This window comes from Bos javanicus, chromosome 1 (genome assembly GCF_032452875.1).
Source record: "Bos javanicus breed banteng chromosome 1, ARS-OSU_banteng_1.0, whole genome shotgun sequence".
NCBI lineage: Eukaryota > Metazoa > Chordata > Mammalia > Artiodactyla > Bovidae > Bos > Bos javanicus.
This window is the reverse complement of record NC_083868.1, coordinates 67,106,665-67,119,650: the sequence shown is the minus strand read 5'-3', so window position 1 is coordinate 67,119,650 and position 12,986 is coordinate 67,106,665. Positions and strand designations below refer to the sequence as shown.

Here is a 12,986-nt window from a genome sequence, read left to right as displayed (position 1 = left end):
AAAGACAACATTTATCAGCCAAGTGTGTGACGCATTCTTCGCATCTAGTCTGTAGTTGTGTCTGTGCTCTGGAATGGATACCGTCTGCTGATGTCTGTTATTGATGGAGCAGCCACTGCAAAACTAGTCAACTCCGTCTATAACTGTTACTTTTTCTAGTGCTGCTTTGTGCTGAAAGAACATTTTAGTTTACTGCACTTGACCTGTAAAAGACTTTCTTTGTAATTTTAGGGACAAATTAGGTGGTTAATTTAAAGAAAAACTTTCAATGTTGCCTTTACATCACATTAAAATATAACTTCTTTCAGAAGGGTAATAGAAGCACTGAATGATAGTAAAACTCTTGTTTTTAGCTTTGACATTTTTTGTGGCTGAGTTTTTTTAAATTGTAAATTACTGGTAACATCATTTCTCTAGGATGTTTTAAATCATGTCCCTTCTATTGGATAATTTTAAAAATTTCATCTTGTTTTGATAAATCAATTTTAACGGAAAAAATATAAAACAAAGTTTCCCCAAATTAGCAAGCAAAGCATACACTGGGAATTTTTGTTAGCAACTGCAGGTGTCTCAATGAATGAAGTAAAACAAAATCCATTTAACTAATGTGGTCTATTGTCTGTCTGAAACAAGAGGAGTTTATCTTGCTCTGTCCTAGAAGTTCGTGAGCCATGAGATAGCTAATTTTTTCTTGCAGTTAAGTTTTTAAAATATAAAAGTTGGAATTGATTAAAAGTTAAATCCCATCATAACTGTTGGAATTGATAAAGCAGCCTTTTTAGTAACAGAGGGACATTTTAGAAGGTAGCTGTTAAAAAGTCCTGTTTTTAGTTCTCTACCTGGCAGATTGTGTTAATTTACTTTCACTGAGATGTTAGTCATTACAAAAGCATGCTAATTTCAACACAGGAAAACTCTTCTGCAGTTTTATATACTGCTCTGGGGGAAAGTGGCTTGATTTTCCTTTCTCCTTTTTTATTTCCTCCTCTAAACTTTCAAAGTGTATTCTTTGAAATGAGAACTTTATTTGGGGGGGAGGGTGTGGCGGGGAAGCACTGATAACATTTGGGATGTAAAGACACTTTGTATCTGAAGGATCAGCAGGTAGATATGTGTTAGACTGAAAGACACCTAGAAAGGTAAAGGTGATAGGTATGAAGAATGTGAGATTTAGGAGACACAGTTCTCCATGGAACACTTCATGTTGTCACTAAGTAATTAGAACCTTTTTACACTTTGTCAGCTGTACTGTTTTTGAAAATTCTGTTGCCCTAGGATTGTACCTTCCATCTGCCAGATAAAGCTGAATGGACTCTGGGTTGATTTTCATCGTTATTGTCACAGATAAAAACTTTTGACAGTTACCCCATAATAAATCTGAATTATCCCAGATTGTTGCTGATTTTGCATAAGAAAAAATATGTTGTATATTTTATTAAGCAGACTTTGTCAGCTATCCTCTGTTGTACATGGCCACCCACGGGCAACTATGAATTTACTTCTCCAGTGCTAAATAAATATTTCAGTTATTTAACCCCCCCAATTTGAGGTTGCATTATGAAAGTTTTCCTCAACTTAAAGAATTTTTCATTTTGTGAACATTTTAATATCAAGAGGCAAGTCATTAAAGGTATTTAAGGGCTTGGGACTTTCTGCATATATTGGAAATTGTGATGTCTAAGGGTGATTTTCAGTAAAGAGGGGATCCATTTGTAGGAAGAAGTATTATTTGCTTTTCATATTTACTGTGTTCTACCTCCTGCATTCCAAAATTTGCTCAGACAGGTGTACCTATTGTGGAAGTCTCATCTGAATTTTTTTGCCATCTGAAGCTGTTAGCTTCTGTTAGAACCATTTTTCTTCATTATGAGGTAAGCAGAGTAAATATATCTACCCAGTTGAGAAATATTCCTGGCTACCTTTTTCTGTCATCAGAAGTTAAAAACTTTATACATGTGTGTGTATATTTTTAAAGTAATTGAAGACCAGATGTGGCACTCCTAGTCCAGGAAGTCTGCTTTGATTTGGGTAGTATTCTGTAACATGCTTTATTGTCAGGAAAAGGCAGTAACAGTGGGTACCAGAGCAGCATAAAGGTGTGATAAAACAAATACCACTGTATGCTGGTTTTTAAAATATCAGATTGCTACTGGACATAAAACTCATCTGGAAGTTTGGAGTAAGGAGAAAGGATTAAGGGTAGATGAAGCTCCATTCTGTTTTCAGCTAGGAGTAGACAAAGAAATCCTAGCCTGTTTTTTTACAGGTCAGATAAAGGGAACTCGTCTTTATTGGAACCTCTCTAGTCTTCCAGGTGCCTGGTTAAGGACTTTCACTTTTTCTCATTTAATCCTCATTTTATCCACCTCTTTGAGGTGGATAATTTGTCATTATGGTGACAAAATCAAGACTTAGGAGAATTTACTTTGCCTCAAGGTCACAACCCTTAGACACTGTCCAAAGGTGGGGGAAAGCCCTACAGTTTGTGTGTCTTGAAGAAAGCAGCAGTCACAAGTGTTCTGTGCCAAGAATTCCCAGAACAGGACACTGCGGCCACAGCTGGGCCAAGTTACTTGTTTTGTCGGGCCATTCTTTCTTCTTCTTATCAGCACCTTGAAATGACTAAATCGGGTATGAACTGCTTTTAGGCTACACAATCCAGAGTGTAGAGACTCAATCCAAACATCTTTCCTTTTCTGTGGTGCTAAAATTTCCTATGACTTGACAAGTTAAAAATAACATGATTCATTGAGTTTAGTAGCATAACTGCTAAACTCAGAAACGTTTCCATTCAACAAATTCAAATGTAGAAAGCAAAGTACTGACACAGAGGGAAAAGGCTTTGGAATGAAGAATGTTACCATAGAAAGCAGTGCCATCCATGGATGTGAATTTAACACAGCTGACTTCCTAAAGGATTATCAACCCAAGGAGTGTCCAAAGTTTAAAAAATGACCTTTTAATGTATGTTGTTATGTTCTGCTTACCTCGTCATTTTGACCACTCTATGTCCTTTTTCAAAGTGTTTTTACACTTTGATTTGGAATGGTTCTAATGATTCTTTGTACTTGAATGTGGTTGGTCAGGCTATGGATGAGTGCCTTGCACACAGCAGACATTCAATAAATATTAAATGACTGAAGGAATGTGCATCTATGTGATATTAGTAAAGGGTACGGGGCTTCCCTGATAGCTCAGTTGGTAAAGAATCTGCCAGCAATGCAGGAGACCCTGATTCGATTCCTGGGTTGGGAAGATCCCCTGGAGAAGGGATAGGCTACCCACTCCAGTATTATTGGGCTTCTCTTGTGGCTCAGCTGGTAAAGAGTCCACCTGCAAGGTGGGAGACCTGGGTTTGATCCTTGGGTTGGGAAGAAACCCTGGAGAAGGGAAAGGCTACCCATTCCAGTACTCTGGCCTGGAGAGTTCCATGGACTGTATAGTCTATGGGGTCGCAAGGAGTCAGACACGACTGAGTGCCTTTCACTTGGTTACAAAAGAAAGCTCAAAGGGATTCTTTTATGCTGCTGTTTGAAACCAGGATGAACAACTCTTAAAGCTAGTGTCTCAGCATGTGTTTTATATGTAGTTCCCTTTCTGGAGACTTAATTTGACCTTAAATTTACAAAACCAAACACTGTCCTAACACAAGTTTTGTTACATAAAGAAAAAAAACTCAAAAATGCCTTCTGAGAAAAGTTAATGGGTATATTTTATAGGGTAACTAATATTACCAACCCCATGTTTATATATACACCAGAAATAGCTCATCAGTCTCTTTTGGCATACTCTTAAGAAAAAAATTTTTGGCCGATTATATCCACTGAATGTGGAAGCTCGTGGTTGCCTTAGACTACTGAATTTTTCATTTTTACACATTGCATATATTGCTGCATGAGAGTATTTTCTTTATGCATTCCTCCAATTTAACTGACAAATCAGTATAAACAGAAAGATGTACTTATTCACTGTGATTGCTTCTCTACCATTTTTGAGAGATTTCACCAGGTATTTTTCTGAAAACAAAAGTCTTAAAACAGTCTTAGTTCCTGCAGGCTACACGTTTATCCACAGTACACACTTGTTGGGTTTACAAATTTATTAAGGCTCCCTTAGATGACTGTTACCCCCATTTCATTCGCCGTTTTGGAAAAAAGTATTCTTCTAATTTTAAAATCAGTATGTGGTCATTTCTGTGATCTTCAATCGTTTTTCAAAGAATAAAATTACTCTCTAAATTCCTTTATCTATACCCACTTAACCTGAGGAAGCCAAAGGAGCCCAGAGGCTCAGTATGGACCACTGCCTTATATAACACACTTGGGCCCAGCATTATTTATGGGTAAATAGAAATGCAGAAGGCCACAATAATGGAGAGGGATCTGGACAGGCTGGAGTGCAAATTAGCACACACACTGTAGAATCTTTCAAGATTAACTTCTGATGATGAGAGCCCTCTTGGGAAGTCCACATTGAATGTTCTGGTTTGCTGAGGGCAGTCCTGGTTTTTAAATCAACACCTGTTAATTATTTTAGTGCCCTCTTTTACTTTAAAAAAGTTTAGATAAGTTATATGGCCACCCCATATTTAGCCCAAAGAGATTTTCATATATTTAAATTGGTGGTGGTCTTAAGCAACTGGGTATGTTCAGATTTCAATTATGCTTGATTTTTGAGGTCTGGGTTTGGCAATCAGACTTACTATGAAGGAAGTCAGTCAAGTTGTTCTGTAGTATAGGAATCACCCCCAGGCAATGTTAAGGTTTAGCACTCATACCTACCCTCCCAATTTTTTTAAATATAAAAAAAAAAATGACCCATCTGTGGTAGTATTTGTGTCTGTCTTTTTAATTAAAAAAAATTCTACAATGTCGTGCTGGGCATGACATGGCAACCTAGTTGTCCATCAACTGACGAACGGATAAAGAAGATGCGGTAAATATATACAATGGAATATTACTCAGTCATTGAACAGATTTAGGTCAGTTCTAGTGAGGTGGATGAACCCAGAGCCTATTATATATAATGAAGTAAGTCAAAAAGAGAAAAACAAATACTGTATATTAACACATATATGTGGCAATATTTCTACTCAGACTAGCTCCAACTTTACTGGATGGCAAGGAGCAAAAACCTTTCAACCACAGATGAGACTTTCAGTTCTAAAACTTTTATGGGAAATTTAAAGAAACTTTAATGGGAGAGAAACTTACAAAATCACTTATCTGGTGAAGACTAAACATAGCAAAAAGAGAAATTAAAAACGGGACCGAGTAAAGAACATTTCTTGTGTGTTAGTCGCTCAGTCATGTCCGACTCTGCGACCCTATGGACCATAGCCCGCCAGGCTTCCTTGTTCATGGGATTCTCCAGGCAAGATACTGGAATGGGTAGCCCTTCCCTTCTCCAGGGGTATCTTCCTAACCCAAGGATTGTACCTGAGTCTCCTGCCTTGCAGGCAGATTTACTGTCTGAACCACCAGGGAAGAACTTGAAGAGTCCCAAATACAAATCTCCAGTTAATGGTTTCAGTCACTTTGGATTTACTTATATTAGTAATCCCTGTTCCTACATACTCCACAGTTGCTGATGGTCCCCTCTTCCCAAGGAAGTAAAGCTATGATACTCTTTGTTCTAATTCATAATGAGTACAGTATCAGAACTATATGTGTTAGAACATGACTAATGAATAAAGATTTAGTTATAGTTTTTTCTTTACATGAGTTCTGGATACTATTTATAGAATGTTCCAGATACTGAGAAATGAATAATGGAAATTTCTCCACTGAAATTTTAAGAAAATGATGAAAAATAATTTCTGGATATTCCTGCCAACACATTCTTAATTGTGTGCCCGCTTATCCCTCATGCTTCTGACGTTTCTAGTGGGGTAGATATCCTCAAGTACCAGCACCCATCCTAGCCCTCATACTGTGTGTTTACCTTAATTACTCAACAGACATGAATCTAAGCAAATTCCAGGAGATGGTGAAGGAGGGAAGCCTGGAGTGCTGCAGTCCGTGGAGCTGCAAAGACTCAGACATGACTTAGCAACTAAACAACAACAATTTCCTGTTGGAAAAATACAGATTTTACTTATATTCTTTGAAACAAAGCCTATGCTTTATTCTGTGAAGTGCTTTTAAATTTTTTTATGAATTTAGAGTGTTTCTAAGCTTCCCAGTAACAATCACACTAACCCTATCAAACAGGAGGAGGAAAGAGGCAGGAGGTGTTTAATCAGTTTAAAATAATGTATAAAAACGGATGCTCCAAACCATTTTAAAGATGCTCTTCCCATTCTCAGCACCTTATTGTGTTTGTACCATTAATTTGCCCTAGCTAAGACAACAACTGTCTAAATTCCAAACTAGAGTAGTAGGGTGTTGAAGTAATGAGGTTTTTACTAGTTTACTATAGGTGTAATTATGCTGTGGTGCCTTATAAAAACAAGACCTTCAATTATCCCCAATAAGTATAGATAGGGGACAGTTCTGTTTCCAAATGCTTCAATTCTTGACTGACAGAAAACAACATGAGACATATTTGCCTCTTGACTTCAACCGGCTAGCAGGAAAGCCTTTCAAACAGGACACAAACAGCTTCTCTCGGGCACTCTTTATTGAGCAATTAGGATTGGCCCTCCCTACGGGGGTTACACAGTCTAAGATTCAACCAACCACAGATGAAACATCCTCCCCCCTAATATCCATAAAGTTTCAAAACGCAAAACTTGCTTCATCTTGGCAACTATTTACATAGCATTTATATTAAGTATTTTAAGTAATACAGAGATGACTTATAGGGGAGGATATAAGTAGGCTATATAAAAACACCACATCATTTTATACAAAAGAGGAGCATCCAGTGGATTTTGGTATGCTGTGTGGAGGGAAGGGAAGGGGCGGGGGGGCCCTTGAACCAATTAACCGCAGATACCAAGGGACAGTCTATAAAGGATTGGAGAAACTAGGCAGGCTTTCATTTTGGGTAAACCTATTCTTGAGCAAAGAATAATTTACACCTGGAAAGCGCTTCCCTGGTGGCTCAATGGTAAAGAATCCGCCTGCCAATGCAGGAGACACAGGTTTGATCCGACCCCAGTATTCTTGCCTAGAAAATCCCATGGACAGAAGAGCCTGAGGGCTACATCTATGGGGTCGCAAGAGTCAGACACGACTTAGCGACTAAACAACATCTGAAAAGCACGTATCCTTCACATATTTCACAGCCACTAATCACTTCTTAAAACTAGGGAGGGCTGGCTAAAGCTTAATTGCTGCTGCTGCTGCTGCTGCTAAGTTGCTTCTGTCGTGTCCGACTCTGTGCGACCCCATAGACGGCAGCCCACCGGGCTCCCCGTCCCTGGGATTCTCCAGGCAAGAATACTGGAGTGGGTTGCCATTTCCTTCTCCAACAAAGCCTAATTACGAGTAACTTTACACTTTTTTTTTTTGGACTTCCCTGGTGGCTCAGATAGTAAAGTGTCTGCCTACAATGAGGGAGACCTGGGTTCAATCCCTGGGTCGGGAAGATACTCTGGAAAAGGATATGGCAATCCACTCCAGTATTCTTGCCTGGAAAATCCCATGGACGGAAAACCTGGTAGGCTACAGTCCACCGGGTCGCAAAGAGTCGGACACGACTGAGCGACTTCACTTTCACTTCACACATTTTTTACTCCATTCCGCCTTTTCTGTTCCAAGCACCTAGCAGATCTGAACTTTCCTTGTCTTTGGAAAGTTAAGCCATAGGAAGTGCTAAAACGTTTGCTCATTTCCCCCGGCACTATCATTTCAGGCTACCTAGGCGCTAGCCTTCAAAGGCCTCTAAAACTATTTTTTATCCTTCCCGAACACTTGGGGAACACATTTAAACCTGGGCATAAATTTGGCTACGTTGCCCTCGCCTACTTGCAGGCCTTCGAACCCGCCACCAGGCTCCACATAACTGCTGGAGAAGAGAACGAAAGCCACCTGTGCAGCAAGGAGCTTATACAGAGTCACCGGCGCTGAGTGGGCCCAGGAAGGCTAAGAAACGCGCAGTGTGAATGGCTTACATCCAAATCCATGCCCGCAGGCATCTCAAAATTTAGTTCTTTCTCGTCCTACGGTTTCGCGCAAGTCATTAATAGTCTCCGAAATACAGCGATCCACGCTATCCAGCAAGATCTGGAAGAAGCCCTTCCTGCAGACGCCGGAAGGAAACCCCAGCGTCTGCTTTTGCGCAAGCGTAGTGATGACTGGATGGCATCACTGACTCGATGGCCGTGAGTCTCAGTGAACTCCGGGAGTTGGTGATGGACAGGGAGGCCTGGAGTGCTGCGATTCATGGGGTCGCAAAGAGTCGGACACGACTGAGCGACTGATCTGATCTGAAACAGACTTCTACAAGCCTCCTCGGCTCGGAAGCGGTGGGAGGGGCATCCTCTGCGCATGCGCTCTACGCTCCCTGCGCATGCGCCCAGCTCCCGGCTGTCATGCGCACGCTTTATTCCTTACGCAGCTGTTTGGAGCGTCGGCAGCAGGTGTGGGCGTTAGAAAATCGTGTGTATGCAGGTTTTTGCTTAGCTTCTGAAATCTTGTTTTTAGCGGCGATTATTCATGCTCAAAGTACAATGTCTAAAGTGAGGCAGGTAGGGGTGCTGAGTACTCAGATATTTCAGAGCTGGGGGGAGAAGCGGTGAAAAATATTTTCTGTAGATTTTCCCCCCCACACCCCACCGCTTGCAGCTTTGAAGCGCGTTATGTAGTCACAAAACACCCACCATTAATACCTTACTTGCCGACAGCGCACGGGACCGTTTTAATAGTATTTCTCAAGTGTTTGTTTCCAGAAGAAGCAGCGAGGAAAAAGTGAAGTGGTCCAAGCTGTGCTGCTGAACTAATGTATACCATCGTTTAAAGACGATCCAGAGATTAGTCACTAAAAGACTTTGTTTGTTTTTGTTTTGAGTCAGATGTTGTTTATCTTCATTTTGCTGTGTACAAAGCCAAAATACGGACTGCTTGGTTCAAAACCGGACATCTAGCCAACCTACAGACTTCGAGCTTCAGAGTCATGACTACAGAGCAGTCAGGAAATGCGAAAGCAGAGGCGGCTCTCCCCTCATCTGCCAATCAGAGCAAGCCAGTGTCTGAAAAACCAAACTACGCTCTGAAATTCACTCTGGAGGGACATACGGAAGCAGTATCATCAGTTAAGTTTAGTCCTAATGGAGAATGGCTAGCAAGTTCTTCTGCTGATAAAGTAATTATAATTTGGGGAGCCTATGATGGAAAATATGAGAAAACACTTAAAGGACACAATCTTGAAATATCAGATGTTGCCTGGTCATCAGATTCCAGTCGTCTTGTTTCTGCCTCAGATGATAAAACTCTAAAAATTTGGGATGTGAGGTCTGGAAAATGTTTGAAAACACTTAAAGGGCACAGTAATTACGTTTTTTGCTGTAATTTCAATCCACCGTCCAACCTCATCATTTCAGGATCTTTTGATGAAAGCGTGAAAATATGGGAGGTGAAAACAGGCAAGTGCCTTAAGACTTTGTCTGCTCATTCTGACCCAGTTTCTGCTGTTCATTTTAATTGTAGTGGGTCCTTGATAGTATCAGGTAGCTATGATGGTGTCTGTCGAATCTGGGATGCTGCATCAGGTCAGTGTTTAAAAGCACTTGTTGATGATGATAACCCTCCTGTCTCTTTTGTAAAATTTTCTCCAAACGGTAAATATATTCTCATTGCAACTTTGGACAATACTCTTAAACTGTGGGATTACAGCAGAGGCAGATGCCTGAAAACATATACTGGTCATAAGAATGAGAAGTACTGTGTATTTGCCAGTTTTTCAGTTACTGGTGGAAAATGGATTGTCTCTGGTTCAGAGGATAACCTGGTATACATTTGGAATCTTCAAACTAAAGAGATTGTACAGAAATTGCAAGGTCATACAGATGTGGTAATTTCAGCAGCTTGTCATCCTACAGAAAACATCATTGCGTCAGCAGCATTAGGAAATGACAAAACAGTTAAACTGTGGACAAGTACTTACTAAACCCTTTAGAAACCAAGTGGTAGAGTCAAACTGGCCAAAAAAAGATTAGGTATTTTAAAAGATGGTGTTCTCTCAATTTTGGCATGTATTTTGTTTTGTTTTTTAACATTGTCTTACATTATAAGAATTTAAGACCTGTTTCAAGATCCAACCAGTCCATTCTAAAGGAGATCGGTCCTGGGTGTTTTGGAGGGACTGATGCTAAAGCTGAAAGTCCAATACTTTGGCCACCTCATGCGAAGAGTTGACTCATTGGAAAAGACCCTGATGCTGGGAGGGTTTGGGGGCAGGAGGAGAAGGGGACAACAGAGGATGAGATGGCTGGATGGCATCACCGACTCAATGGGCGTGGGTCTGGGTGAACTCCGGGAGTTGGTGATGGACAGGCAGGCCTGGCGTGCTGCGATTCATGGGGTCGCAAAGAGTCGGCCATGACTGAGCGACTGAACTGAACCGAGCCTCAGTTTGCAAAGTTAGACAGTTGGAAATGCAAGTTTAGATCCCAGGGTTTCTGACTGGAATCTTGATATCTGTGATTAATCTCTTGTGTCTGTCCTTGAACAGATTCTCATTCTATTCGTTTCAATGACTATTCTAGAGGATCATTGTATTTGATAAAATTTAGAAGTAAAGCTCACAAAACAGGATGACTGATTAAATGAGGGGAACAAGGGAGTTTGGAATAACTCCAAGGCATTTGGTTTAGGAGATCAGAAGAGAATAAGCCTGGGATGGTGGTGGACTGGAGATTTGTCAGATGCTACTTCCACAGTTTAAGTGACAGCCTCAATGATGGGATGTGAAATGGTCTGTGGAATCGTTTGTAATTTGGGAAAAAACAAGTAATGGTTGAATTTGTTCTGAGTCTTTTTACCAAGATAAAAAGTAAAAATAAACCAAATCAAAATTAATAAAGGCATTTTACTGTGAGAGGCATTTACCTCTCACTACCATGTCAGACTGCCCTCTCCTGATTCTCAGGGCAAGCTCGTCTGAGTAGTAAAGCCTCTTTCTTATTATGTCTGAACTACCCGCTTCTGCCCATGCTACAGACTCAGTTCAGAAATCACCACTTGGAACCATCACTGCCTGCCTGTGCTGTAATGGTTTCACAGGCTATGTGTCCAGTAGATGATGAGCTCTGTAGACTCTAAGTATGTTTATTCATCTTTGAATTCTCAGTTTTTGTATATAAAAGGGACTCAAGTAATGTTTGATTAATGACAATGAATTATACATCCATCACAACTTGTTGCCTGATTTCAATAAATTTTGGAGTCAATTCCCCATACTATTATTTTTATTAAAACTTAAAAAGTACCTAGCCATAGCCTCACATGTTAATTCATTCAAACAGGGTTTATAGGAAATATAAATTGGAAAACATTTTCTGCCCCCTTTACCTGTAGAGACATGATAAACATGAAAAAATAATTCAGAAATTAAGCAAAAAATAGTAACATCACTTAATTGAAAGTGGGTACTATAGAATACAAAAGAAGACAGTTTTGTCCTTGTTGCTTATAACAATGCTCATGAAATCTGATTTGCTTGAGAAGTAAGCAATATAAGATACTATAATTACTAGCAGAGTATGTGACAGCTCAGAAGTTAATATGTGAGGCTACTGGGAGAAGTGGGATCGGATGGGGGAAGGTCTTAAATTCTGGTCAGAAAATTTATATTCAACCCCCAAAGAGGCAGTCACTATTATAACTTAACTAAAGAGGACAGCTGACACAAAATGATGATATAAATTCTTGCTTCATGGTAGGATTTTTGAGCTTTGACTTAAACATTTTACAACAATAAATCTTCAAGAATACAACACTTAAAAAATTTTTTAAATGCTTCTTTGTAAGTTAAAATGGTATTGTTTTATGAAGAAAAATGACTTAAAAAATACATTAGATTTACCCATATTTAAAATCTACATTTAGATAAAATGTAAGTATTCCAAAATATTAATCAAGGAAGACTAATCTGCTAAAATGTATATAAAGTAATGTTTTTTGATGATAAATTTGCCAAGTGATAAAAATCAAAGAGCTTGGTATCTAAAAGCTAAGGTCAAAGTACTCTATATAGATAGTTATCAGATGGATTATGAAGCTGTATAGTACATTAGATTTTACTATTTTATTAAACTAAGTTCCCAAATACCTGCATATATCATTTAATGTGATATAACCCTCTGAATGTTTATAAGGACTTGCCATCCCTTAAAACTCATGCAGCATGTGAGAATAAATGAAATACTTAAATAGAAACCAGCATCCATAGCTAAATATGAGACAACTTGGCATCCCCGTCAGACTAAATAAGATATATATGAGGTACAAATGCTTAGTTTTCAACAACAATAAAATACGTTTGATAGCTTTTCGTAATTGAGAAATTTAGTGTAAAAGAAGGAAAGGACCAGTTAGGAATTCTAAGCTACAGCACAGAAGAGGCGACTGTGCTGGTCCCAAGTAAGTCCATGGTGCTGGGATTTCAAAATCCTCAGAAACTTGTGGCCAGAATGCCATCATCACCTTGCCAGGACCTATCCAAGACTGTTCTCCTAAAAGCCTCTGTTTACCAGAACACCTGACAAAGCCAGAGTGTGGTCTGGCTGCTTCCCAGAGCTCTTGAGAAGCACCAGGGCATTCGGGGAGGTTAGCTCTTCGGCGTGCACTCGGGCAGCGTGCCCCCAGGCAGTGTACTCAGCTGTCCCTCCTAACCTCTCCAGAAATAAGGACACACAAACCATCTGGCTGCTGGGGAGATGTCACTTTGGTAATGGGAATTAAAGTAGGATATGGGACCTGACTATAAAGAAGAGTTAATAATAAAGTTCAAATAAGTCATCTCATTTTTCATTCTTTCATTTTCTTGAAAAAAGCAGGCTGCATTTAACCTAGATCAAACTGTAGTGTTGGAGAAGACTC

The 12,986-nt window shown here is 39.7% G+C and overlaps 1 protein-coding gene across 1 annotated transcript; it reads left to right on the top strand.

The window, feature by feature from the left end:
- The first annotated feature begins 1,740 nt into the window (after window positions 1-1,740).
- WDR5B (WD repeat domain 5B) lies at window positions 1,741-12,905 on the top strand. The gene is made up of 2 exons (XM_061405883.1): window positions 1,741-8,527; window positions 8,960-12,905. Exons 1-2 carry the CDS (start codon window positions 8,458-8,460, stop codon window positions 10,051-10,053), a joined length of 1,164 nt encoding a protein of 387 aa, XP_061261867.1. The 5' UTR covers window positions 1,741-8,457; the 3' UTR covers window positions 10,054-12,905.
- The last annotated feature ends 81 nt before the right edge of the window (window positions 12,906-12,986 follow it).

Excerpts from the sequence above, each read along its gene's own strand:
- WDR5B (XM_061405883.1), top strand. The coding sequence starts at position 8,458 with ATGCGCCCAGCTCCCGGCTGTCATGCGCACGCTTTATTCCTTACGCAG. Across the intron at positions 8,528-8,959 it reads GTTTGGAGCGTCGGCAGCAG|ATGTTGTTTATCTTCATTTT; the intron begins GTGTGGGCGTTA and ends GTTTTGAGTCAG.